Source organism: Ascaphus truei, chromosome 9 (genome assembly GCF_040206685.1).
Source record: "Ascaphus truei isolate aAscTru1 chromosome 9, aAscTru1.hap1, whole genome shotgun sequence".
Classification (NCBI taxonomy): Eukaryota; Metazoa; Chordata; class Amphibia; order Anura; family Ascaphidae; genus Ascaphus; species Ascaphus truei.
In genome coordinates this window covers 54245663-54270424 of record NC_134491.1, presented here as the reverse complement: position 1 = coordinate 54270424, position 24762 = coordinate 54245663, and the positions used below count along the sequence as shown (strand labels likewise).

General features: G+C 41.1%; 1 protein-coding gene across 2 annotated transcripts in view; it reads right to left on the bottom strand.

Moving 5' to 3' along the window:
• Positions 1-252: 252 nt before the first annotated feature.
• Positions 253-24762, bottom strand: part of JAG2 (jagged canonical Notch ligand 2) — a 60522-nt gene continuing 36012 nt past the window's right edge. Inside the window, exons 6-26 of one of the 2 annotated variants that reach the window (XM_075614903.1) lie at positions 22265-22395; positions 21358-21477; positions 20505-20618; positions 19085-19198; positions 18365-18478; positions 17986-18032; positions 17567-17740; positions 12282-12432; positions 11710-11874; positions 11436-11549; positions 10805-10918; positions 10473-10586; positions 9649-9765; positions 9212-9239; positions 8491-8576; positions 7887-8000; positions 7657-7772; positions 6432-6677; positions 5371-5502; positions 3925-4081; positions 253-2723 (exon numbers count right to left, since the gene is read on the bottom strand). In XM_075614903.1, the coding sequence (XP_075471018.1) occupies positions 2284-2723; positions 3925-4081; positions 5371-5502; positions 6432-6677; positions 7657-7772; positions 7887-8000; positions 8491-8576; positions 9212-9239; positions 9649-9765; positions 10473-10586; positions 10805-10918; positions 11436-11549; positions 11710-11874; positions 12282-12432; positions 17567-17740; positions 17986-18032; positions 18365-18478; positions 19085-19198; positions 20505-20618; positions 21358-21477; positions 22265-22395 (2908 nt within the window). In that variant the 3' untranslated portion in view covers positions 253-2283. The remainder of the gene's footprint in view (positions 2724-3924; positions 4082-5370; positions 5503-6431; positions 6678-7656; positions 7773-7886; positions 8001-8490; positions 8577-9211; positions 9240-9648; positions 9766-10472; positions 10587-10804; positions 10919-11435; positions 11550-11709; positions 11875-12281; positions 12433-17566; positions 17741-17985; positions 18033-18364; positions 18479-19084; positions 19199-20504; positions 20619-21357; positions 21478-22264; positions 22396-24762) is intronic. The other variant, XM_075614904.1, reaches the window with a different exon arrangement.

Here is a 24762-nt window from a genome sequence, read left to right as displayed (position 1 = left end):
GTCTGCAACCCTGCTTTTCCCCCATTATCTTCTAGCATACAGTGCTTCCACTGCAGCCAGGGATTCTGGGAAATGACATGCACATTTTGCTTCTAATCCCTTTTAACATGGAGCCCTATAAATTCCACTGCAGCAGTGTATACTATAGAGTGGAGAGTTTGCGGCACTTTTATATACCCACTAGAACTTATGGTGTGGTTGAAACCCAGTCTCACACGGGTTTACAAAAATTCCAAAAACAAAAAGGACAAACATTGTTATAAAATGCTTTAATAAATAGTTTTTTCTGAAACTTATTTTAAGAACATGTCAAACAAAATGCACAATAAACAGAGGATTCTGCGAAGCAATTCCTGCATTCTCGTATAAAATAATTGTTTTCAAGCATTCATAGTCATTGGCCAAAGTTTATACTTTCAGATAACTTTCCTTCACTGGGTATGCTCACTATATGCATGTTGTGTTACATTGTTCCAGGGGGAAAAAGAAATAGCTTGACAATTGAAAGTAATAAAGCCTTAAAAAAAAAATATATATATATAATAAAAAAATATGCTCAAGCCTCGATTATGAATAACCATTTTCCATGAGGTAATTCATCCGCAATTTTTTTTCCTTTTAAATTGAAAATGAAAAAAAGCACTAAGAAGAAAAAGAATGAGGAAAAAATTGTTCCCTTCATTAGGCCTGTAGTTAAAGAAAAACAAACAAAAACAAAACAAAAACATAATACCACGTTCACAACAAGGGAAAGTCTTGCTTCGCTATGCTGTCCAGCGTCTCACACACACGGTGAATGCAACCTCCAATGTTCTTTGACAATCAGAACAAAGGGGATAAAACATCTCTATATACTATTTACACAAACTGTTCAGTGTCGCAATGCAAATACAAATTACCCACAGATTCCTAACATTGATTATATTAACATCCCTTACTAAATCTGATCAAAAAAAAATAAAAAAATTATATAACATATTATATATATATCATATATATCAGTCATAAAACCTCCCCTTCTGCAACATAAATTAAAAAGGAATGGCATGTAAAAAAAAAAAAAAAAGGCTGACATATTGTAAGTTATTAAATCAAATATACAGAGTGATTCATTTAATATATACATATTTACAAAATGTACGTTCACAATTAGAAAATAAACAGTGTCTCTATGAGGAGGCTTGCACAGCTATGCCTAGAATTTGTGAGCAATATCAGAAAGGCAGTCTTTGACAGTTGCTATAGAAAAAGTTTCAATCTCAAGGCACTTGTCACATACGTCAATACTGCAATCCTAAAAGGAATTAATAAAATGTAATAATATAAAGGCCACTTTTTAAACCACAGTTGAAAGCGCTCCGACTTGTTTTGTTCATTCCTCCTGCAAAAATAAATAATACAAAAAAAAAATGTAAGGAAAAAAAAATTCCGTACGGGGCAAATTTGCTAACAACGAATGCAACAAGTGCAGTGAGCTGCCACCTGAAACAGAAGATTAACCCTTTCCCGGCGAGGGCCCTGCAAGGCAGGCTACCCGACGGCGAAAAGGCGATGAAGTCAAGAAAAAAAAAAAAAGTTCAAGTTCACTAATTTTCCTCGACCAGGAGGTTTTCAAAGCCACCGTTAAATTATAAACCGATAAAAGGAAATACATTCTGTAAACAGATGTACAGTCTCGAGTAATAAACTTTACATGATATATTGAAAATAAAGACTACCTTTTTATGTCCTCTCTGCTTTTAAGAAAGGATGGTTTAAGTAAACTTTACAAAAAAAATAGCAACTATCAAAGAACACTCAGATTCTTTTTTTTTCCCCTCTCGCCAACTTGCGTGTTAACCAGACCGTCACAAATAATGTATAGAAAAACTGCAGCAACAAATAGAAAATTATAACATTTCTTACATAATATAAAGAAATTAACACAGACTCCAGATTTTAGTCCTGAACCCGTTTGCTGCTTGGGGGGGGGCCCCGTGTAACTTTTATTAGGCAATGCAACACCGACTGCTCCAATAGTCAAAGAGCTAATGCAGGGGGTGGCCAACTCCAGTCCTCAAGGGCCACCAACACGTCAGGGTTCCAGGATATCCCTCCTTCAGCACAGGTAGTGCAGTCTTTGACCGAGCCACCTGTGCTGAAGCAGGGATATCCTGCAAACCTGACCTGTTGGTGGCCCTTGAGGACTGAAGTGGTCCACCCCATGAGCCAATGCATCGGAGACGATATCTGCCTCTCACCTCTCCCCATTCTAAGCATAGGCCACAATGTCCATCACTTCCTTCAGTGGGATGCATTCACATTTTTAACACATCTGTTATCCATTTTGTCGTGACTTGTCCGATGTGGTTTCTTTACCAGGGTACTTTCCGAGCTGTCAACATCCCCTTTGCTTGTAAAAGTTTTTGGGTATGTTTGAGAGAGGCATTTCTCAGCCTCCACCACCACCCCCTCCAGCTCCTCCTCTTTCTCTCCCTCTTCTGCATCAAAAGTTCTTTTTTGATGAAAGAGGAAATTTTTGCATTCATATTGAATGTCTTTGTTATTGTAAGGTGTCCCAATTGGGTTCCTTATGGGATTTAAAGGCTCCCGTTGGTTATTTGCATTTTCTTCTTGGCATCGCCTCTCGCGCTCTTTTCTTCTTTTTCGTGTCCACCACACGCAGATAATTATACAGGTGCTCCACACAATACTAAACACCACGCAGAGTATTGTGACCAGATCTGCAAAAAGCAAAGAGAAGCCCCATGAAATGATCCGATGAGTAGGTTTACACAGGCATTACACACGAGGAGTGGCTCGGTAAGTAATGGCACTGACTGATAACGAGTTTAGAGAATCTGGTTCAATTCCCGGTGTGTATCATGCACTACACTGTAATTGTTAAGCGCTCTGAGTCCCACTATATGAAATAAAGCTATTAAAATTATATACAATTAAACAAAATACTCCTTGCTTTTCACTAAATAAATCACTATTTTTTTGCCCACTCAAATATGCCTCGTAGAGTGGCTCGCCAACTTAAGTTTGAGCGCTATCAAAAAGGTTTCTTCAATTAATTAACGCCGCTCTAGCCATCACTAATACAACTTGATAGGTACCGTATGCGTTGCGCTGAAATGCCACTGTGTCGGTGGCCCTCAGGGGCTGAACTTGGGGAACCATGGTTTATACAATTCAAGGTTTTAAAATGAACATTTCCTCCCCTCATGGTATAGTAAGAGTTTATAGAGAAGAATAATACTGACAGACGATATTATGCTTTTTATAGCCATAGGAATTTAAGCAGTAATTTAAACCACTACAAAAATATTTAGAAATGTGTTTGAAAAGTGACTGCAAAGTGAGAAACAGTGAATTTAGAGAGTCATTTAGCAGAGAAGCCTCTTTAAAACAATTAGTATATTTGATGTATTTATCCCTGTAACAGATTATACACTTATCCCTGTAACAGATTATACACTCCTGTACTTTAATGTTATCTGTTGAGCACTGCATAAACCCGTAGCACTATAAAAATATTATATATCCCAGATGTAGACAAAATGGCCTAATTAGTACTGAAGTTAAACCGGTTCTTAGGTCTGCGGTGTATGGCAATTTATTTTAGCTCCGTATTCCCTCTCCTCAGAGTTCGGAGCCAGACCAGGTTTCAGAGGCAACCACCCAAGTTTCTATTTGTATGCAAATGAGGTGAATTCACCTGTGTGCAGTGTATGGGTTATTCCCAAACACTGCGGTGGCCGTCTTTCCCAGAGTAGAGATTTGAGAACTACTGGTAGATAATACATTTTAGATAGGAGAGATCCTAAGAATGTAGGACGTTTGCCAGAATCCCAGTCCTGGGGGAGTGGATCTTAATCTCCATATTATTCATTAAATCTCCCACACCCCCCCCCCAAAAAAAAAATATATGTAATATACCTGAACTGGATTTTCCTACGACAATGGTTTCAACTTTGACTTCGGTAACAGCCAGCATCACAGTACTGTTTTGCTGTTTCGTAATGGCGGTCACTATGCTATTGGCAGCATTCTGGATAAGACTGGGGTCTTGAGTGTCTGTTTGAGAGACAAATGCCTGCAAGACAAAATGAAATACAGATTGGTATAACACATCATTTATCTCTAGTGCTGAAGCAGCAATTTTTCTCTACCATTCCTGCCAGTTATACTTTAGCCACTCTGCACCTTGATTTACAGGACTACTTAAAGCAGAAGGGGGTCATTGGGAGTTGGGGAGGAAGAGGAGAAGAGGGAGTCATACAGAGCTGAACTGCACTATATTTTAGCTGCAGGGACCGCAGATACCTGTGATCTTTAGCATTGTAGTTACCAGTGTGTTCTGCTAGGGCATTTGAGTGACCATCAAATAGAAAGCCATAACAGGCTTATCTGCAAGATGTGGGGGCCATTTTGAATTCCCTGGAGCAAGCAGAAACACTGGTAACTACACCATTACGAATAGTAACTCGTGCTCAGGCTAGAGGTGGAGAAAGAGGAATCACTGTACATCAGTGTGTGCAATTTGGGGTTGCTTTACATTTTGTCCTCCCAAAGCTTACCTGGGACCAGAGAACTTCTCAGCTGTACACACACACACACACACACACACACACACACACACACACACACACACACACACACACACACACACACACACACACACACACACACAATCTTACGCGTTACCTGTCTGCCCTGCATGTTGAACTGCACTAATATTAATATATACATTAGAACAGGGGTGTGCAAGATTTGTTTAGGGGGGCGCGGGTGGTTGCAGAGGCCCTGCGCTCTCCCCAGGGGATTTAAATTAAATGCTGAGGGATCGCGCGAGGCCTCTGCAACATCCTTTACCTCGTCTTCGGGCGACACATCGCCATGGCAACGCGGCATCAAATGACGCCGCAGGGTCACGCGACGTCACATCGCCATGGTAACGTGACATCACGCGACCCCACAACATCATTTTGACGCTGGAGAGATGGTAAGGCATGGGGGGGCGCAAGCACGGGGTGAAGCAGGCAGGGGGGCGGAGCGGGGAAAGATTGCGCACCCCTGCATTAGAAGACAGGCAATTTATCGATTTATCATATGTAGAGGGCAGTTGGGGGTAAGTTTGCTCTTATTAAAATAGTCTCTTGGGAAACAAAGACAATACAGTAAAAGCCTAAAAGGTAGGAAACCAACATTATTTCAGATTTTTTTTTTTGACTACTCAATTTCTACAAATTGTAAAGGTTGCGCTTACTAGCGGTTACTAACCAGCCTATTAGAAATATAATTATTTTACCATTAGCCTACACCATCATTGGGCTTATTCTCTGTACAGCTCTCGAGTTACATTATACAAGTACAGTTACTTACTATGGCAACTTCAACCGCTTTCTCTGATGAATAGGACACATCACACAACACTATTAGTGGCCTCTCTGTGGATAGCGTCCTGATGGATGGTAAATATCTTATTTCCGAGCAAATGTTTTCAACTGTAGTTCCCTTGAGAAGGATCAAAAAAAAAAAAAGAAAAAAAGCACAAGTCAGCAAAACTAAGAGTAGCTTATTTGAATTGTAAATTTAAAGCTGCAGACCGAGCAATATCGGGCATGCGTTTGTGTGTTTTTTTTTTTTAATAAATCAGTTCTGTACTATGAGAAAATACTTGTAGCATTTCTTTAAACAACTCTGAATGACATTTTAATGTATTATAATGTAAAAAGCATTTTGATTCTATAGCAACCATTTACAAATTCACATCCCCTTCCTCTTCTGAAACAGGCTCTGGCACACCCCTTTTTGAGCCCTGCCCTCTCTCTAGCAGGGCACCAATTGTATCTAGTGACTGCCTGGTCACATGAACTTCCCCACAGAACTTTGCATCTTTGGTCCTCTTCTGCTGCACTGACAGCCATTTAGTGAACCCCTGACCCCTCGCCAATCGATTACAGGAGAATTGATCGATCAGCAACTTGGCTAATTACTTATTGTGGATTGTAGTGATGCACATATTAAAGGGGGAAATGAAGGAGGGGGGAGGGAACTGCAGCTTGGACTGCTGCTTAATACAACCTAATGTAGGTCTAATGAAACAAACCACAGAAAAACAACTTGTCACATTGACACATTTAATCTGCCTTTCCTGCACTCCTACTCCATACGTGTCGAATGTAGCTGACATGTTTCCGAGAATGGAGAAGACGGCTTTACAGTATATTGCATGAGGGCTTCAGTTAAGTTTGTCACTGATACACCATGTTATATTTGAGAGGAAATGGGTTATGTAAAAATATGAATAATTGGGCTAGGATATACTCTATTTAGTGCACATTCTTCAGTTATCTGTAGATTTAACTCCTTATCTCTGCCAAACACTACCCAAGGTTCTAACAGTGCGTGTGCAGTTTTTGATTATTTATCATGATTCTCACCTGTGGGATTTTATTATTGTTAAAGATCAATGTTATTCGTGCACAGTTGTTGTCCAGGTATCCAGAACTGGGCTGGCATTTCACCACAGCCTGGGATTTATCTGGTGCATTGCATTCTCCCCAGTCGCTGCACGGCGGTTGAAAGCATTTAATTGAAGACATTTTCGCTTCACAGTCTTGGCCATGAGGACACTGGTCCTGGTCATGACGTTTTTCCAGCAAACAGGGCTTCCGGCCACACCACACCTAAAGGAAAAAATAAATAATTAAAAAAGGGAAGATCTAGAGAGATATAGATATATAGATGACACGGTCCTTACATGGGCATTTCAAGGCTTCCTAAACCGAGCGATGGAAACAAGTTATTCATCTTACACAAGAATCTTTTTAGGTTTATAACCTTTACCATTTTCTTTTTACAAAGAATAAAACGAATGCCAGGATTCTGAGCCTGGGGAATCTCCCACACAATGACCCAAAGTTTGCGGAGTATCACCATGCTTAAAGAGTTGGCCGTGTACATCCAAAATTTGAAGAAGTTAATGGGGTAGCTGCCAGGGAATGTAATGCATTATTTGTTCTCCCAACAAGGTCGTTACGTTGAAGCATTGAAGTGTGTTAAATGAAATCTACGTTTCTACAGGTTGCGGATGTTACACTTGAGTATTTGCCTTCAGATAAAGAGAAGTAGACACGGATCTGTGCATGTATGATTAACAATGAAAGAGAACATTCTAATTATTCCTTTCACTAGATCTTGTATAGTAAGGAATACAAAATATATATTTTGTCTGTCCGTAAAAACACGACAATCCCATTCTGCAGCATTAGGCCGAGTCCATAGCAGGGGAGGCCGTGCGGACGCTCCGCGCTGAGCCCCTGCATCCTCCAGGAGGATGTCTTTAGAGGGGGCTCACGAGAACGTCCGCAGGCTTGCTGAGGCGCTGGATTTTTCAGCCGACAGCCAAGCTGTTTTTCAGAGCGCTGTCGGCTGAAAACATCCAATCAGCGCGAAGCAGCGTCAATGTGTTGGCGCCGTGACGTTGACGTCCCTGCCCCGCCTCCCTCAGTCTCCCCCCGCCTCCCGATCGCGCCCGCTGGCTCGCCTGCATGGGCATGAAATCGGACAGATTTCAGCAGGCGAGCCTCAGCGTCAGCGCGGTCCAGCACTGACAACCCCTCTATGAACGTGGCCTTAGAATACTATAAACACAATAAACTATACCTTGGTACATTCAACAAAACCATCTAGACAGCGACAGGTGTTACACTCTTCATCCCATTTACTTCCATGGGGGAATTGCATTTCTTTAAGCCAACAAGATCTTCCAAAGCCAATCACTTAAAAATGGGATAAAAAAAAAAAAGTTCAAAGTTCAGATCTAGTGGCATACACAAAGTGCAAATGCATGCTAACAATGTCAAAAGCTTTCAACTAAATACAGATTAAATTACCTTCTTGGCATCGGGGACCAGCTCTTCCTGAAGGACAGGTGCACCTGTACCCATTTATTTCATCTATACAAGTGGCGCCGTATGCACAAGGGGAGGACTGGCATTCATCGATGTCTACAAAAGAAAAAAAAAAAAATACACAAAAACAATGCTCAGCAGCGTTTCATGATGTGCCTAATTGGTAGCAATGAAACCTGGCAGGCACTGCGTTGTTTACAGTGGAAGTGTGTAAGTCACGGGGACAACGCTTGAGAAGCTCCTTACAGCTGCTCGGGGTTCAAACCATTTGAACTCTTCTGATTACCCCATAAATGAAGCAGAATACACATCACCCGTAAAAAAAAAATAATAAATAAAAAAAAGTTTGGATTTTTCTGTACAGATAGATATCCATCTATGACATATTTTAAAATGCTGCATGTTGGTAATTTAAGGTTACGGTTGCTGGATAGATTCTCAACAAATAAAATAGTGATGTCTCAGTCCCATGGGGTCCCCAAAGAATGTGCAATGGCTAACGTGTTGCTTTTCTTCCCCCTATGACAAGTATTAAATGGTAGTGCCAAAAAATAATTTAAATAGTTCAATTGAAGCAGACACTTACTGATTCGGCAATCAGGCCCTGCAAATCCCGGCGCGCATTCACAGCGAAACCAATTCACGCCGTCAACACAAATGCCGCCATTGTAACTGTCAAAACATCAAAAAGATCACACGTTTGCATCCTGTTCACAACAGACCAATTACAATATAATGGGACCAGATTATCCCCGTTCTCACAGGAATATTATTTTGGGAGAAACAAGACCAGTGTTCTCCATATTTGACTCCTAGTAGAACAGCTAGCACCTCTGAGCAGTGCGGTAATATAGGGGCCCCGTCTTGCTGCCGCTAAAATCACATGGCTCAAACCAAATTAACCCACTAAGTGCTAGTATGTTACAGGACTCCCATGTGCTACTTAAACCAGATTAATGACGATGGGAAAAAAAAACGTAGATGGGGAATGTGTAATGTGAAACGCTACCAGGTATTACAGGGATATACCAAATAAGTATACATGGGAAGGATGTTGATCCAGGGATTAATCCGATTGCCAATTCTTGTAGTCAGGAAGGAATTAATCTTTCCCCTTAATGGGGTTTTTTGTTTGCCTTCCTCTGGATCAATAAGTAAGTATAGATATAGAATAAAGTATCTGTTGTCTAAATTTAGCATAGTTTGAACTTGATGGACCTACGTCTTTTTTCAACCTCATCTACTATGTAACTATGTAACTATGTATTAAAAACTAAAAAGATAAATAAAATAAAAAACACACTTACCAGGGGTGAGGATTGCAGTCATTGGTATCTATAAGAAATACATTAAAATTAGTACAATGTTTATTTGAAAGTTGAATTCAGTAAACCAGTTTAATAAAGGGAAGACTAAAAATGCGGCGCACGAAAAACACCAAACACACAAAGGAGCAGCGATACATCGGACTCTAGAATAGAAAGTCTTCTTTAGGTACTGCATTGCTGGGATGCGTTTCCAGCACAGAAGGCTTTTAAGAGACCCAATAGACGGAAGATCATGTTTATGCTGGCAAGCCTCCAGAGCATGCACGCACACAATACACACACACGAGAAGGCTTTTCGTGCCCTCTAGCTACTTCCCATCCCAAATGAGTCAAATATGTTGGCAAAGAATTAAAGGATAGAACATGTTAAAGACACACCCAATAACCTAAAGGAATAAAATAAAGCGAAGGCTTACTCTGCGTGCAGGTCCGTCCCTCCCAACCTTCTTTACAGACGCAAGAAAAGGAATCTCCACTCCCCACGCAAGTCCCTCCGTTCACACAGGGGTTGGGAAGGCAGCTGCTGTTCTTTGCTGTTCGCAGAAGCAGAAGTTACAAATGAATGCTTGAACAGCGATCATATTTTATGTCATGTGGACTTGGTAAATACTGCAAACATGCAATATCAGAAGAGATTTACACCTCCCAAAAACACCATGTTAAAAATAAAACGCACCGATTGATCACTATTGCATTACAAGTAGGCAGTGCTTCATGTTTGTAGATTGCTCGCTGCAGAGAAAGGATTCTGATCCCTTAAGGAGAGAATTTAGATTGTGAGCTACTGGCAGTAATCCTAATGGGTAACCCGAATGCTAGACTTCTGCTTCTTCAATACAACACAAACAATCCTGACTTTATTTCCATGACCACATATACACATAAGTGTTTCCTAAAAATTGGACAAGCTGCGTGAATTTCTTTAGTTGCATTTAATGAATGTTACAGCATTTAAGCATACCCCTCTCCCTTCTAACCTGATCCCCGAACTACGCAGACCCCACGATTTGAGAGATTTGCAGAACTCTCCTGATGATGCTGCAACTTTCTATTGGCTGCCAGAGCGAGCTTGACCCTGTGACCACTAGGCAAGTATTCATGGGGGGTGGGAGGGGCACGGTATGGAGAGACAGCTTGATGCTCAATAATCAGGCGGTCCATGGAGGTTAGGGCCAAAAAGGACCCCGCTCCAGGGGCTACACCCTCATCCAGGTTATAAAAAATAAAATGTGGTTCTTACCAAGATTGCAAGTGCCTCCTTCCCATCCTGGAGGACAAAGACATCGAAAAGTGTCTCCTTTATCATCACATATGCCCCCATTGCTACAGGTGTTCCCATCGCACTGAGTGTAGCCTGTTGGGCAAAAATAAAATCCATCATGATGCGCACTAACTTATCGCCATCCGAAGACTCCTTTTGTAAAGCAAGATTTTTCAAAGTGACCCTCAAAACGAACATTAGTCGAGGCTTTGAAAAATATTGTCCAAGAACCTCGTGGGAAGTATATCCACAACAATGTGACAACTTACACAGTAGTGAGAAACAAATCTTTTTTTTAAAAAGTCACTTACGTGAATGGCATGTTTTGCCTTTCCAGCCATTTTTGCATTCACAAGCAAAATCGTTCACCAAATCAACGCACCTGCCATCATTGTGACATGGGTTAGGGTTGCAATCATTGTAGTCTAGGTTAAAAAAAAAAAAAAAAAAGACAAAAAAGTTCCATCATAAAACAGACAAAACTGGCAACAACAATGGGCCAAATTATCGTCTAAAATTAACCGAAGAAAGTGGTTGGGGTCTGCAAACCACAAACTCGCTGTATCAGACACTATCAGGTCTTGTATATCAGGGGTGCGCAAACTTGGAGCTACGCGCCCCCCCCGCGCCTGCTCCCCCCAGTGCTTGCACCCACCTTACCTTTTTTGCCAGCGTCAAATGACGCCGTGGGGTCATGTGATGTCACATGACCCCGCTGTATCATTTGACACGCTGCGGCAAACCTCAATCTCGGCAAGTTGAGTTGCAGAGGCCTCGCGCAGTCCTTCGGCATTTAAATGCCAGGGTGAAGAGCGCGGGGTCTCTGCATACCGCAGCAATCCCCCAGTTTGCACAGCCCGGTTGTATATGATCTCTATAAAAGCACTGTGTACATGGTTAGTGCAATATAGAAAAGGGCAATACAATACAAATTCCACCTACTTATGTCACAGAAGTCTCCTTCCCAGCCATTCGGGCAAAAACACTTGAAGGAATCTATGTCATCGATGCAAGTCCCGCCATTCTTACAAGGGGTCCCGAAACAATCGTTTATATCTAAAAGACAAATCACCGCATGCAACAGTCAGACAATAAATTATGTGGAAATGGGTGAGGGGGGGGGGGGAGGAGGAAAAAAAAATCTATTTCACTTGTACATCTATTTGCATAAAACAGGAATATAGAGGGAGGGGGAAAAAAAAAAAACACTACTTACTCTCATGACAGTAGGCACCAGTAAAACCTCTCTCACACGAACAAGTGAAGTTTCCACCTGGCCGACTGATGCAGCGGCCATGAGGCCCGCAAACATTGGATGAGATGTAACGGATACCTTCCTGGGTGGCATTAGTAGAAATCGCTATTGTACAGCTGTCTATGACTAAAAATAAATGCACACATTAGCGACACCGAGACGCTCCATCAGCTGCATAAAGATTTCACTGACAAAACGCTGAACCAGGGGCCCGTTTCATTTCAACATGAAATGCAGTTTACATGATAATTTATGACCGTTTCGCCCCCAGAACGGTATAGGCCAGGGGTAGCCAACGCCAATCTTCAAGAGCTACCAAGGATGTCAGGTTTGCAGGATATCCCTGCTTCAGCACAGGTGGCTTAGTCTTTGACATCCATCTGTGCTGAAGCAGGGATATCCTGAAAACCTGACCTCTTGAAGACTGGAGTTGGCTGCCCTTGGTATAGGCATTCCTAATTATTATTATGTGACACACAACAACTTAACAGAAATGGCAGAGTTTGTACATTTTTTTTAAAATAGATCGTTACCTCTGCAGGCGCTGTTTTTGCAGTGGTCCTTAAGGTGAGAACAATTCTTTCCATCATAGTCATCTGAGCATGCACAGTAATAATCTCCTCCTAGATTATAGCACTGGGCTCCATTCTGGCAAGGGTTTGGCTCACAGAAATCAATATCCATCTATAGAGGGGGGTAAAAAAGGTAAACCGGCAAAAACATTTAAGTGTACAGAAGAAAAAAAAAGTATATATCATTTGTAAATGAACCAGCCCCCCCCCCCCCCAACCCAACCCACCAGCTTTAATAAAAACATGGAAAGGAATGGGCCATTCAATCTTAAACCTATAATCTTGCAAACATGATCCTAATGTAAGGCATTGTGACTTTAAATATGGCTAAATAAAAATGACGAAACAATGCTTTAACATCTAAGCAACATTGTTCTTCTGGTAATAGTTTTTGCGTTGTCATGTGTACATTCATTTTATGTATACAAGACTACGAAGCAAAGAACCAAGCAAGACAAATTTGTAATAGCCCACTCATGCCTTCAGCAACAGGCATAATTTATAGCATAAAGAAAACATTTAGACGCTTGATCAGCTTTCACGTGCGGTTCAATACTTTGGTAATGATATGCATATATAAAGAATGCTTCAGCCTCACGTTGAAAGCCTGTCTTTGAGACTGTTGTTAGGACAAAAATGCCCAACTTAAACAAATCTTAAAACCATGTAAACCTTTATGCAGTTCTATCCTTTTAAGGTAGTCGTTCATCTTAATAGATGGGCTTCGACTTGTCTCAACTGCATTTATTTAAACCAGCTACAACTTTGCCATAAACCTAAAATGCTCCATTACAGCACTTTAAAAAAAATAAAAATTAAATATAAGTCAAATTAAAAGAACAGCATCTTCTGCATGTACAACAAACCACGTGTCCTAGTTTGGAGCACAACAACAACGGCATAATTACAAGCTGTATTACCGCTTGTATTCCGACTGACTCATTTAAGATTCGTCTTTTTTAAATGAAGGGGACAGCGGTATAATGAAACAAAATAATATATTTTGGTTTTGCTGTTGCACGTCAGTTTGTGTAGTCAGATTTGCTTTCTACAAACATGTGGCTTCATTTTGATTTCACAAGTTACAGGGGTGCGCACACAGTATGGCGCCACATGCAAGATATGCCATGTCATCAACAGCCAAACAAATGAAAACATAGACAGATGAAGGTTTGACGGCTGCAGTGAGCTGCACAAATGTGCTCTTCTAATTTGCAATAGTACTACCCTTCCCCCTCTAGGACACAAGAGAAAATAAGGGTATACAGTGTCTAGGAAAAACGTTGTTCACTTTGCTCTCCTAGTCTGGGCAGCAGTTTCCACACCCATTTTTAAGGAAGCTCTAAAGCGTGCGCACTTGTTGGCAGTGGGCTTTGCTAGCAATCAGCTGGCGGTTGGCGTGTGTGGAACTTCAAAGAATCGCCTGTTCGGCAAGAAAAAAAAAAAAAAAAACCCTTCTAGCAGCAATGTCCCGGCCTGCCACCTGTCTGATGTAAACCAGTCCAGCGAAACACTGTTAAAGAATACACCAAGGTCTCGGCAAAAAAAGTATGTCTACACCATTGGACTGCCAAACTGTCTTCAAACAACTGCACTAGCGAGCTATACAAAATCTGATCCAATCTTGTTACAATACACAACTCTTCAGTATCCTATAAACCAAGCGGATGGAACAAGCAAAGAAAATACAGCTTAGCAGAACATGGAAAACCTAGGGTGAAATACGCAAAATAATTGTAACTGCATGTCATGTTTGTATAGTGTGACGCAGTCTTCATTGGGCTTGCTGTGATTAAGTATCATTCGTATAAAGAAACAACCATTTCTCAACCTGCTGACATGGACTGAACATACTACTAGCCTTTAATAAGCTTCTTGCACTTAGGAAAATGCCAATCTACCATTGTACCATGGATATGGACTCCCTAATAGACTGCCCCTAACAGACCTCACAATACTCCAGAGACCAGCAGCTAAAGTATTTAGATGAAGGCCATTCTTGTCCATCATCACACTGCAGTAAATAGCAAAGTACAGGGGAGGGGTTCGGTAGTATGATACCTTTTATTGGTACAACAATAGTTTAGTGTGTACAAGCTTCAATGTACATTCAACATAAATATACCGCTGGGAGAGGTGAAATCTTTCCCCAAACCTATACATGCAGCATTAAGATTAAATAGGTAAGCCAGCAGTCTTAGACAAAAAAAAAAAAAAAACCTGCCTAGAGAGGGATGCATCATTTATAGTAGTATGAATTGCTTCAGGGCGTTTGACGTGTAAGGGAAATTGATCACACAAGTCCAGAAATATTTTTGTTGTTACGGAAAGCTTTATGAAGGTGAACAAGAGGTACCATGTTTCATTTCAATTGAGCCTTTTCAATTGAAAGGCTGAACAAAGACTGAGACATGCCATATCAGCAGCATTTATTTGTTTTTTTTTTTGGTTTTAGAACACTTTTCCCTTTCAAGTTTAATAGTTGGTAGCAAGAACTGTACACAGAAGTGGTAGAAACTTCCTCCAATTCAACCGGCTTTTAAAAGGTTTTCTATAGGACTTGGGAAGCAAAGCACTTTAAATAGACAAGGCTGTTACAATGAAAATTTGGGAGAAAGTAAAGGGGTTCACTAGTCACGGCCAAATGGTCAGCAACACATTAATTCAACCCTGTGTCACTGAGCTGGTAAAAGCAAGTAATGTTCTTATACTGCAGCCATTTAACTCTTGGGTGGCATTGGGGGGGGGGGGGGGAAGGGGGAACGCAAAATGCAAAAAAAAAAAATCATCCAACACGGAAACTTGGGGGGTAAAGAAGAGAGATAGCTGCAAAAGTGGCGCTGAGACCCAAGGTGGGTGGTTACAGTTTTAGAAGACACCAACACAAGAGAAAACTCTTAATAAAATCAGGAATTCAGAAGTCTAACTGGTCAATTATTCATTTTTTAAAAACACATTGTTACATTATAATTTTGCAAAGGCCATCAACAAAAACAGGTCTTCCATAGTTTATACACCCAACTTTATCTGCAAACCATACTTTCTATTTATGAACCTCAGCCTTTTTATCATTTGAGAGATTTTTAAGAGGGGAAAAAGGCCACGTTACAGCACACAAGAGTGAGTATGGATACCATGATGAATTGCTTTGTGAACAAAATGGAGAACCACAATACAGTCCAACTGTTCTTTTTCTATTACATCCCAAATATCTCCATGGCCATGAACCCAACAAAATGAATGGGATAAATTACAAAGATCTATGGGTCATCCTTTATCTCCCTCGTCAAATCAGTTAAAAAAAAAAAAAAAACTTTTCTAATTAAAACTAAAAAAAAAGTCTTCACTTTTATAAAAGGATCTGGTGGATCAAGCCATACAGAATTTGTATTTCCTGAAAATGTGGTAAAACTTATTTTAATAAAAACTGACACTCCTACACATCTATTTGCCATTCGTCGCAGATATATTCGGGATGCACATTGATATCCTGACAACCAAGACCTATGCCAAACTAGGGGCACTTTACAGGAACAAATCCTCACTAAGTCTCCTGGTCAAAGCGTATCGCCCAGCAGATGCTAATGCCAATTATTGACTATGGCAACATAGTATACGTCTCGGCACCTCAAACCCACCTTAGCAAACTTGACACCCTCTACAATTCAATTTGTCGTTTTGTTCTCCAATGCAACTACAACACACATCACTGCGAAATGCTCAAAGAACTAGATTGGTCATCACGCGAGTCTAGGCGCAAAGTTCACCTTTCCTGTCTTGCCTTTAAATTCTTTATGGGCAAGCTACCCAGCTATCTGAACAAGCTCCTCACCCCTACCACATGCAGCACTTATCACCCGAGATCAGACTCCAAAAGACTATTCATGGTCCCAAGGCTCAACAAAGTATCCGGACGTTCCTCCTTCTCCTACCGTGCACCCCAAAACTGGAACAACCTACCAGAGACTCTCACATCCACCACCAGTTTCATATTTTAATCTAGTCTGTAACTGTTTCATACGCCCATAATATATATTATCTTTAACTGTGCACGCAATGTCTTGTATATAATGTATACCCTGTTCATTTATGTAACTGTATTTGTAACCATGTATTATTTGTCCTAACTCTGTGCCCAGGACATACTTGAAAACGAGAGGTAACTCAATGTATTACTTCCTGGTAAAATATTTTATAAATAAATAAATAAATATTGCTTAGATTAAAAGTGATAATTTTGCATGGAAAATAAGCAACATGTAAGAATTGCAGCCGATATCATGCACTTATACAGTATTACGTGTGCCCAAAGCAGCAGTATTACAGAGTTGCTGCAGACCAGTGCCGTGGGTTTCAACACAGGGGTGCAGAGTCTCCTTCCTGATTTTCTTGGCACAGTGGTAAGCTGGGAAAGTGGCGAGAAAGATGCTGATCCCTTATCTGCGTTTCAAACACATCCTGCACTTCCCAAGAGATCTCTTTAACCGAATGTGATCCACAACACACACACACACACACACACTTTTCTTTGCATTACAATTAAAATGTCCACTGGTTGAACCCACACAAGGAGACTTTTTATTCAAATTGTTTTCATAATACCTATTTGTAGACACATAGCAAGAAGAATATATTTAATTGGAAACACTATTAAGCACCTGGGGGTTCCATGTGGTCCCCAGGATGGCAAACCGTGAAGGCCGCATGTTGCAGTGCCCTCCAAGGCAAACAAAATTGCAGTTTCAATCCCCTACGTCACACAGGCCAATAGGAAGACACAGCATCGTCCATCACGGCTTCCTATTGGCCCACGTGACGGGGGGTAGGGGGGTGGAGAATTTAAATAACTGGCATACCTTCACCGGTAAGAATCTCAGGAACTATGGGGTCCCCAGAGTGGAAATTAACACTGTTCATCTTTGGGGATCCCAATAGAGAGATATCCCAATATCTGAATCATGATAAAAGTGGAAGATTTAAACAAATGGTCTCAAAAGCACAAAGAAATAAACATTCCTAGAGAATTAACAAGCCGGAGGAGAGCATATCATGCCGTGCCTTTAAATGTTTAAAGCTACTTGGACCGGACTCACCAAATTTGCTTATTCACACACAGTATCAAGTAACAGCTGCCTTAATCTGTAATGCTTCTAGCCTTGGATTGCTCAAATGTAAGCCGGAGATATATTTCCACAACCCAATACATCAAAGATAGTACAGTACAAACATTTCGGAGCCGTCCTCACCTCGCACATGGTTCCAGAATACCCTGGGAGACAACGGCAGTGGAATCCATTGACTAGATCATCACAGACTCCTCCGTTTTGACATGGGTTGCTTGAACACTCATCCAATTCTCTCTCACAGTTCTTGCCAACAAAACCCCGTGGGCAAGAGCAGCGATAACCATTTATCACATCCTAATGGGGAAAGTTTTGGTTTTAAATTTGAATTTACAATGAAGGGCAACACAGGAGCTACACATGATTAAATATAACATTATTTTGTGTATCATAAAGCCTATTTAGCGTGACACTAAAGCTGTAACAATAAATATAGTCAACAACGTTATATCAATCACACTTCGGGAAAATGATTGCAGGAATTTAATACAGTATTCTATCACTATATACATGGAGAAAAAAAAAAAAAAAATACAACCTACCTTGCAAATTCCCCCATTTTTACACTGCCCACGACAGTCATTAACATCTACAAATAAAAGAATATACTTATAGAATACACCAATGCAACTAATAAATTACATAAGAAAAGGAGACCAGAATTTATATTAAATTCTTGGTCTTGAAAGGCAAAATACAGCTCAGCATTGAGAGAATGTTCAGTAATGGCTCACAAAACAAGTTTAGTTTATTGTGCACACTCCCAATAAATTGCAGTGACTTAAACTTGGCCAACAATGTAACCATTCATCTTGAATACTGCTAAAAAAATATATATATATATATATATATATATATTTTTTTGGTTTTTATTTAAAGCGGATAGGAAAGTTAGCTTCAAATGGACTATTAAATACTAACTGATGTGACAATTTACGCCTGTCCATCCTGGAATGCAGTCACAGTAATATCCACCAATCAGATTTCTGCAAGAATAAGCATTAAGACAGGGTTTTCCCTCACACTCATTAGCATCTGTGAAACAAGACAAAAGAAAGGAAATAAAGAACACACCCAAAACATATTCCAATACACCAAGCAGATTACACATGCAAAAATCAAGTAGCAGTCACATACATGGTATACAAAATCAATATCTACGTCGCATGCAGATTGTTCACATGTTCATGCTATCATCTTTTAGCAATGTTTGTTACATGCTATCCCATGCCATATTATTTCACCCCTGCTGAACGTCAGACTATTACATGGTTTCCATTTAAAAAAACGATTAGTTCACACACCATATCCATTTAGAGACCACAGCAAAATACCCACCACCAATACAGCCAATTAAACAGAAAAACCCGTCACCATTGTTGAGCAACACAAAACAAATGCAGAATGAAGCTAAATAACTGCATCTAGGATTGGACTTCCGATACCACAAAAAAAGGTAACAGTTGTGTTTTAAAATAAAAATGTGCCGATAACTTTCCATATTGAGCCGTCTTGTGTATCCTGCAATGCCAGAGTTCTGTTCTACGAACATTCCATATTCCCAGCAAATAGTTCTATTATAGAAGGGCGCGCTAGGAAGGATGGGGAAATATTTTGGCCGTACGTACAGGAATAACTTACCAAGCTGACAGGTGGTTCCTACCCACTGAGCGGGGCATATGCACTCAAACCCATTAATGAGGTCCTTACAGATTCCTCCACGGGCACATGGGTTTGATGCACATTCGTTAACGTCTGCAAGACAAAACCGATATCTACAACAATTCTCCAATGTATAGTACAAAACGCTAATCGCTGTAATAAAATGGACAGGGTTATCATCATGAGGAAGAGACAACTTCAATGACCTGGAGTTGGTCAGCACGTCCCTCCCCCTGCATCTCTGCTGTGGGTGTCTGTTTGCAGTGCACTTCATATCACTAACTCAGAGGAGATAACAACCGAATCGCAGAAAAGGAGGCAGCCAAAGGGTGTCCGCTGTTTGGTGTGTACAGGCAGCTGTAACATCTGCAACCTTCTTATCCCCCTGTACCCTATTTTTCCATGTACCCTCTCTTATAGATTGTAAGCTCCTTGGGACAGGGCTCGACTTGCCTACTGTAACAATGTCATTTCATCGTTTCTTCGTCCTCCAACCCCATTGAACTGTGCTACGGAATATGTTGCCGCATTATAAATAATAATGGTGCACGGCTGTCTGCATGTCAAAGAAGCACCAACTTACCCTGCTAAGCATCAAGTAACCCTGCTTAAAAACTGTGATTGTAATGTGTTTTAGAGGGTGTGTATGGCTGAGCCGTTTCTCATTTCAATGAATAGATCACCGCTTAAAACATTTATCTATGAAATATGACAAAGGGCATCTTCTCCCCATCAGAAACTAATTTAAGGGTCAATTTAGGAACTGCATGTAGGATATAGATGATCCGACAGTAGTGGTGCCGTGCTGATCTTCATCAGCCCACATGCATTCTCCCATTTGTCACCTGATGCTAGGAGAAAGACGTGTTCCAGCCATGTGTTCTAGCAGACAGCCAACCATCTCAAACTCCATCCACCCTCCCCATCTTGTGTTCCCATTTATCCTCCTGTCCCCAGTAAAAAGGGAACAATCTTTAAGTAGGGACCTTACAACTGGATAAGCTGCAGCATTAAAAAGCAACAGTATCACCTACTCCGCTTTTACTTTAGGTACCAAGAGAAATAAAAAAGGAACGTATGGTATCACTATGCGAGGTTTGTATCCTTTTGGGGAGAGGGTGTATTTTTTGGCATTCAAATCCAAAATAGACCTGTTCTAAACAAGCAGTTTGCAGAGAATAACCAGGACTACTTACTCAGCCACCAATCTAAAAGCACCCAAGCAGATTGCAGCTTTAACTTCGCCAAAGCACTAGTGTGAGGTATCGACTAGCTCTTGTAATTTCACACACACGTTGTAATATTTGATCAATTAAACCTCCACAATACAAGCATGTTAGGCTTCATTTGTTTTTAAAAAAGTGCAGTTTTTTTTCTGCGAGTTTAAAATGGCGCCTACCAGCTGCACAGGTGGGTCCGGTCCATCCTGGAGGGCAAAGGCACTCAAATCCAGAGGAAACTTCATGGCAGAGGCCATTATTTGCGCAAGGATTGGAAGCGCATGCGTGCTCCGCTGAAGAATAAGAACAATCCCGTTAATGTTGAGCTTAACTGAAACCCAACTTGCAGCACTAACAATAGACTTGAGCCAGGGGCTCTCAAATCCAGTACGCAAGACTCTCCAACAGGTTTTCAGGATATCCCTGCTTCAGCACAGGTAGCGCAAATCCGGCCACCTGTGCTGAAGCTGGGATAGACTCACCACCTGACCTGTTGGTTTGGGGGAGGGGGGGGGGGAGGTCTTGAGGACTGGAATTGAAAACCATCGACTTAAACACGTTCACATTTTCGATACGAGCACAAGACTTTAGCGTAATCATTAGATTATGATTCCTGTGGGGGACGGGATTCCCATGCGGGGTATTGTGGGACACGCTCCCAGGCGCAGTCATTGAAAGGAAGGGTTCAAATAGGTATGCAAGGGACAGGGGCATCAAGGAGGATAATCTATCTATTGTTGGCAGAGTGCGGCAATATGAATCAATGGATTTAAAAAATAAAAAACTGGGAGGTGGACATATTTATCAATATCTGTGTTACCGTATAGAAAGAATGAATACAGGATGGAGAGCAGGACTCGAGGTATTGTAAAGTCGTTTAAAAGCAAAAAAAGCGTTTAAAAATTGTAAACCACGAACCAACAGCAAAAGCATACATTATACTTAATAGGTACGGCAGAAAGGTGTTCTACAAATCAAATAAATAAAAAGGATATAATAAATTAAAAAAAATGATTTTCCAGCAAATCATACCGATTTCACAGTTCTTTCCAGAATAGCCATCCGGGCAAGCACAGTAGTATTCATCTGGTTCAGTATTCATACAAGTTCCAGAGTTCAAACATGGGTGGTGATTTCCACAGTAGTTCAGATCTAAGAATATATATAATTAAAAATCAGTTGAGGTGAAACAATCCACAAATATGCACCCCCTTCCTGCTTTTAACGCTGCTCTACTTACTCCATTCTGACCTGCAGTTTTCTCACTAGCTGGCCTGTCACCTTACTCATGGGTGCACAGAAAGCAACAGCAAATAAAAATATGGGAGTGAGGAAAGGTTGACAAATGTTTAGCATGGTCAAGTCCAAGCTGCTAGAAGAGGCTAAAGCAAAAGCCCTTTTAATTTGCTGCAAACCGGGGACAGAATTTGCAAGGCTTAATAAATGATCAGCCCTCAACCACTGTACTCGTAACTAAAAATAGCCAGTTGCGGCCAGCTTAGACAATGGACCTTCCTCAACTAGATATTGGCATTACTTTATCTTTACTAGGAAGTTTATAGGAAACCCGTGTGACTAGTGCAGGGGTGGCCAACTCCAGTGCTCAAGGGCCACCAACAGGGCAGGGTTTAAAGAATATCGCCATTTCAGAAAAATTGGCTCCATCAGAATGGCTGAGCCACTTGTGCTGAAGCAGGGATATCCCCAATACGTGGCCCCTGAGGACTGGAGTTGGAATCCCCATGAACTTGCAGATTCTTGGGGCATAGTATTAAACTCTGAAAAGCACAACACTTCCTAGACCTGACAACACCAACAGCTGTTGGGCAAGTGAGAAATATACTCTACGCAGAAGCTGCAACTGTCGAAAGGAGTCTATTTTATGAGACTCTAAAACCCTTACTCCTTCGTGTTAAACACACACAACACAAAAGGTTACCTTTGTTACAGAGAAGGCCACCCCAGTTGGTCTCACAGTTACACTGCCATGGCTCACGGCAGCTACCATGTACACAGCCAGGGTAAGGGACACACTCGTTGCAATACTGTCCTTGCCATCCATAATGACATCTAGGAAAAAGGGGAAGCAACAACATTTTAGATATGAAGTAGTAGTCCAGTTAATATTTGTGTATTAAATTTTGATCAATGTTGGTGTTCCCATTGAAAACATCATTATCCCAGACAGGTCTTTCACGACCATACAGAGAAAATACTGTGCGCTACTATCTAACCCAGAATTTAGAATATAAATATAGTGCAGTGACTAAACCACATAAATAAGTGACCAAGAAATAAATCACAATAACCACAGTGAGGGTGTATATATGAAGAAATTATATCACATAACCGTGTATTTGTAGAGGCGTCTGCTGCTATAAACACAGGGGGTGGCTCAGCACCCCCCACACTCTAAGAAATGGAAACACAAGAAACAGCGCACAACGCCAAATAGTGAAGCAAGTAATGCTATATATTAGTAATTACAGGGTAATAAATCTGCGTACATCAAAACAGTGGAATAGGTGCATTTAGTGTGTTTCACACAAGTTACCACTCAGCAACTGTTGTCAGAAGAGTCTGTAGCTTGCTTCTCTCAGCGGGGGCCCTGAAGAAGTAGTTTATTCTACGAAACATGTTGGATGATTTTTATCTAGTGCCTTAATATTGCCATTGCCTCCATTGGCTTCACCCTGCTAGTATTACTCCCGGTGGTAATTTTGGGCATATGAGAGACTTTGACTGCCTCCCTGCCGGTTCCCTCGCTGCTGCGGAGACTGTGACGTCATCACGCAGTATCCCGTGACGGAGCGACAACGTGGCACGCCGAGTGTACCCTTGCAGAGCTGAGGTCTCACCCCCGTACAGTGGATCTGCTCGCTGAGCTACATGAGCTGCACCAGACGGCTTGGAAGCGCGAGCGGTCCCACCAAGCACCAATACCTGCAACGGAGCGTGGTTGCTGTAAAGGGAAATACCCTTGGGAGCGATGTACTGCTGGATGAGGGGTTTTGGACATTAGTCCTGCTCCTGAACCAACGTAGCGCCCCCGCTGAGAGAAGCAAGCTACAGACTCTTCTGACAACAGTTGCTGAGTGGTAACTTGTGTGAAACACACTAAATGCACCTATTCCACTGTTTTGATGTACGCAGATTTATTACCCTGTAATTACTAATATATAGCATTACTTGCTTCACTATTTGGCGTTGTGCGCTGTTTCTTTTGTTTCCCTTTCACGACCATGCAATGGCCCTTAAAAAGAAGCATCTGGCTTAAAATAGTACAGAGAATGAGTAATGTCACCTCTGTAGCAGGTGAACCCTGTTAGGATGCCAGAATCACCTGCTTGTGACGTTGGGTGTCACTATTTTATATGCCTTGAGTGTAAATGCCTCAAATTATATGTACAGTGCTGTGTACACTACAGAATCAGAAGAGTATAATAAAGTATAACACTTTTACAACTATACATAATTTAAAGACAAAAACGCACTTGAGTCTCCTAAATGATGCCCAAATACCATCCTCGTTAGGATGATCAAACCAGCTGGCATTATTTGCATATAAAAAGCTGTCAAACCACAACAATTATCAAACCATTTTCTATACAACCTGTGCCACAAACAGCCCATTTAAGAACGTTTGGTGGGCAAGCGGCTGGTGAGAGGTTAGCCAATTTGTTGTTCTACAGAACGAAAGTGTTATTTTAAGGTCTGGGGGTGGATGAAGACAGCTGTCTTGTCAATTTTCGCAGTGTTATTTTAGGAACCTTTTCTATACAATGAGCGTTAAGTACTCAACACAGTACTTTTAGAAAAAGTGTATTCCTAGTTTATAGGTGTCTTACAAGCATGACTATACCAATATTTTAAAAGGGGACGCTACATAACCATTTAGAGATAATTTATGTCTTTGCAAGTTTAGAAGACCCTTTTAGATAATCTATGCCAGGGATGGCCAACTCATGCCATCAAGGGGCACCAAAAAGGTCAGGTTTTCAGGCTATCCCTGCTTAAGCACAGGTGGCTCAGCTTGTGCTGAAGCAGGGATATGCTTAAAAATCTGACCAGTTGGTGGCTCTTGGGTACAGGAGTTGGCCGCCCCTGATTTATGCCCTAGCAGATACTTGACAGTAAAACTGTATGCTCCGATGTTCGTATTTAAGGGTTGGTGCGTGTTGTCACTCACTCAGACCTTTGCCTCTTTTTGATATCTGATCACATCTGGTTACTGCCTAGAGTTGAAGCTTAAGAGAGACACCTAAACATTAATATTTTGACAGTTCAATTGCTCAGTCATCATTTTACTACTAAAACCATATTTCGAATAATACAGACGCATTGTCTCTCACCGAATATTTCCCTAGGCAAGATAATTACCCTTTCCAAAAAAACACAAAGAACCCAAAATCTACGGACTCGACTGGTAACCAAAGC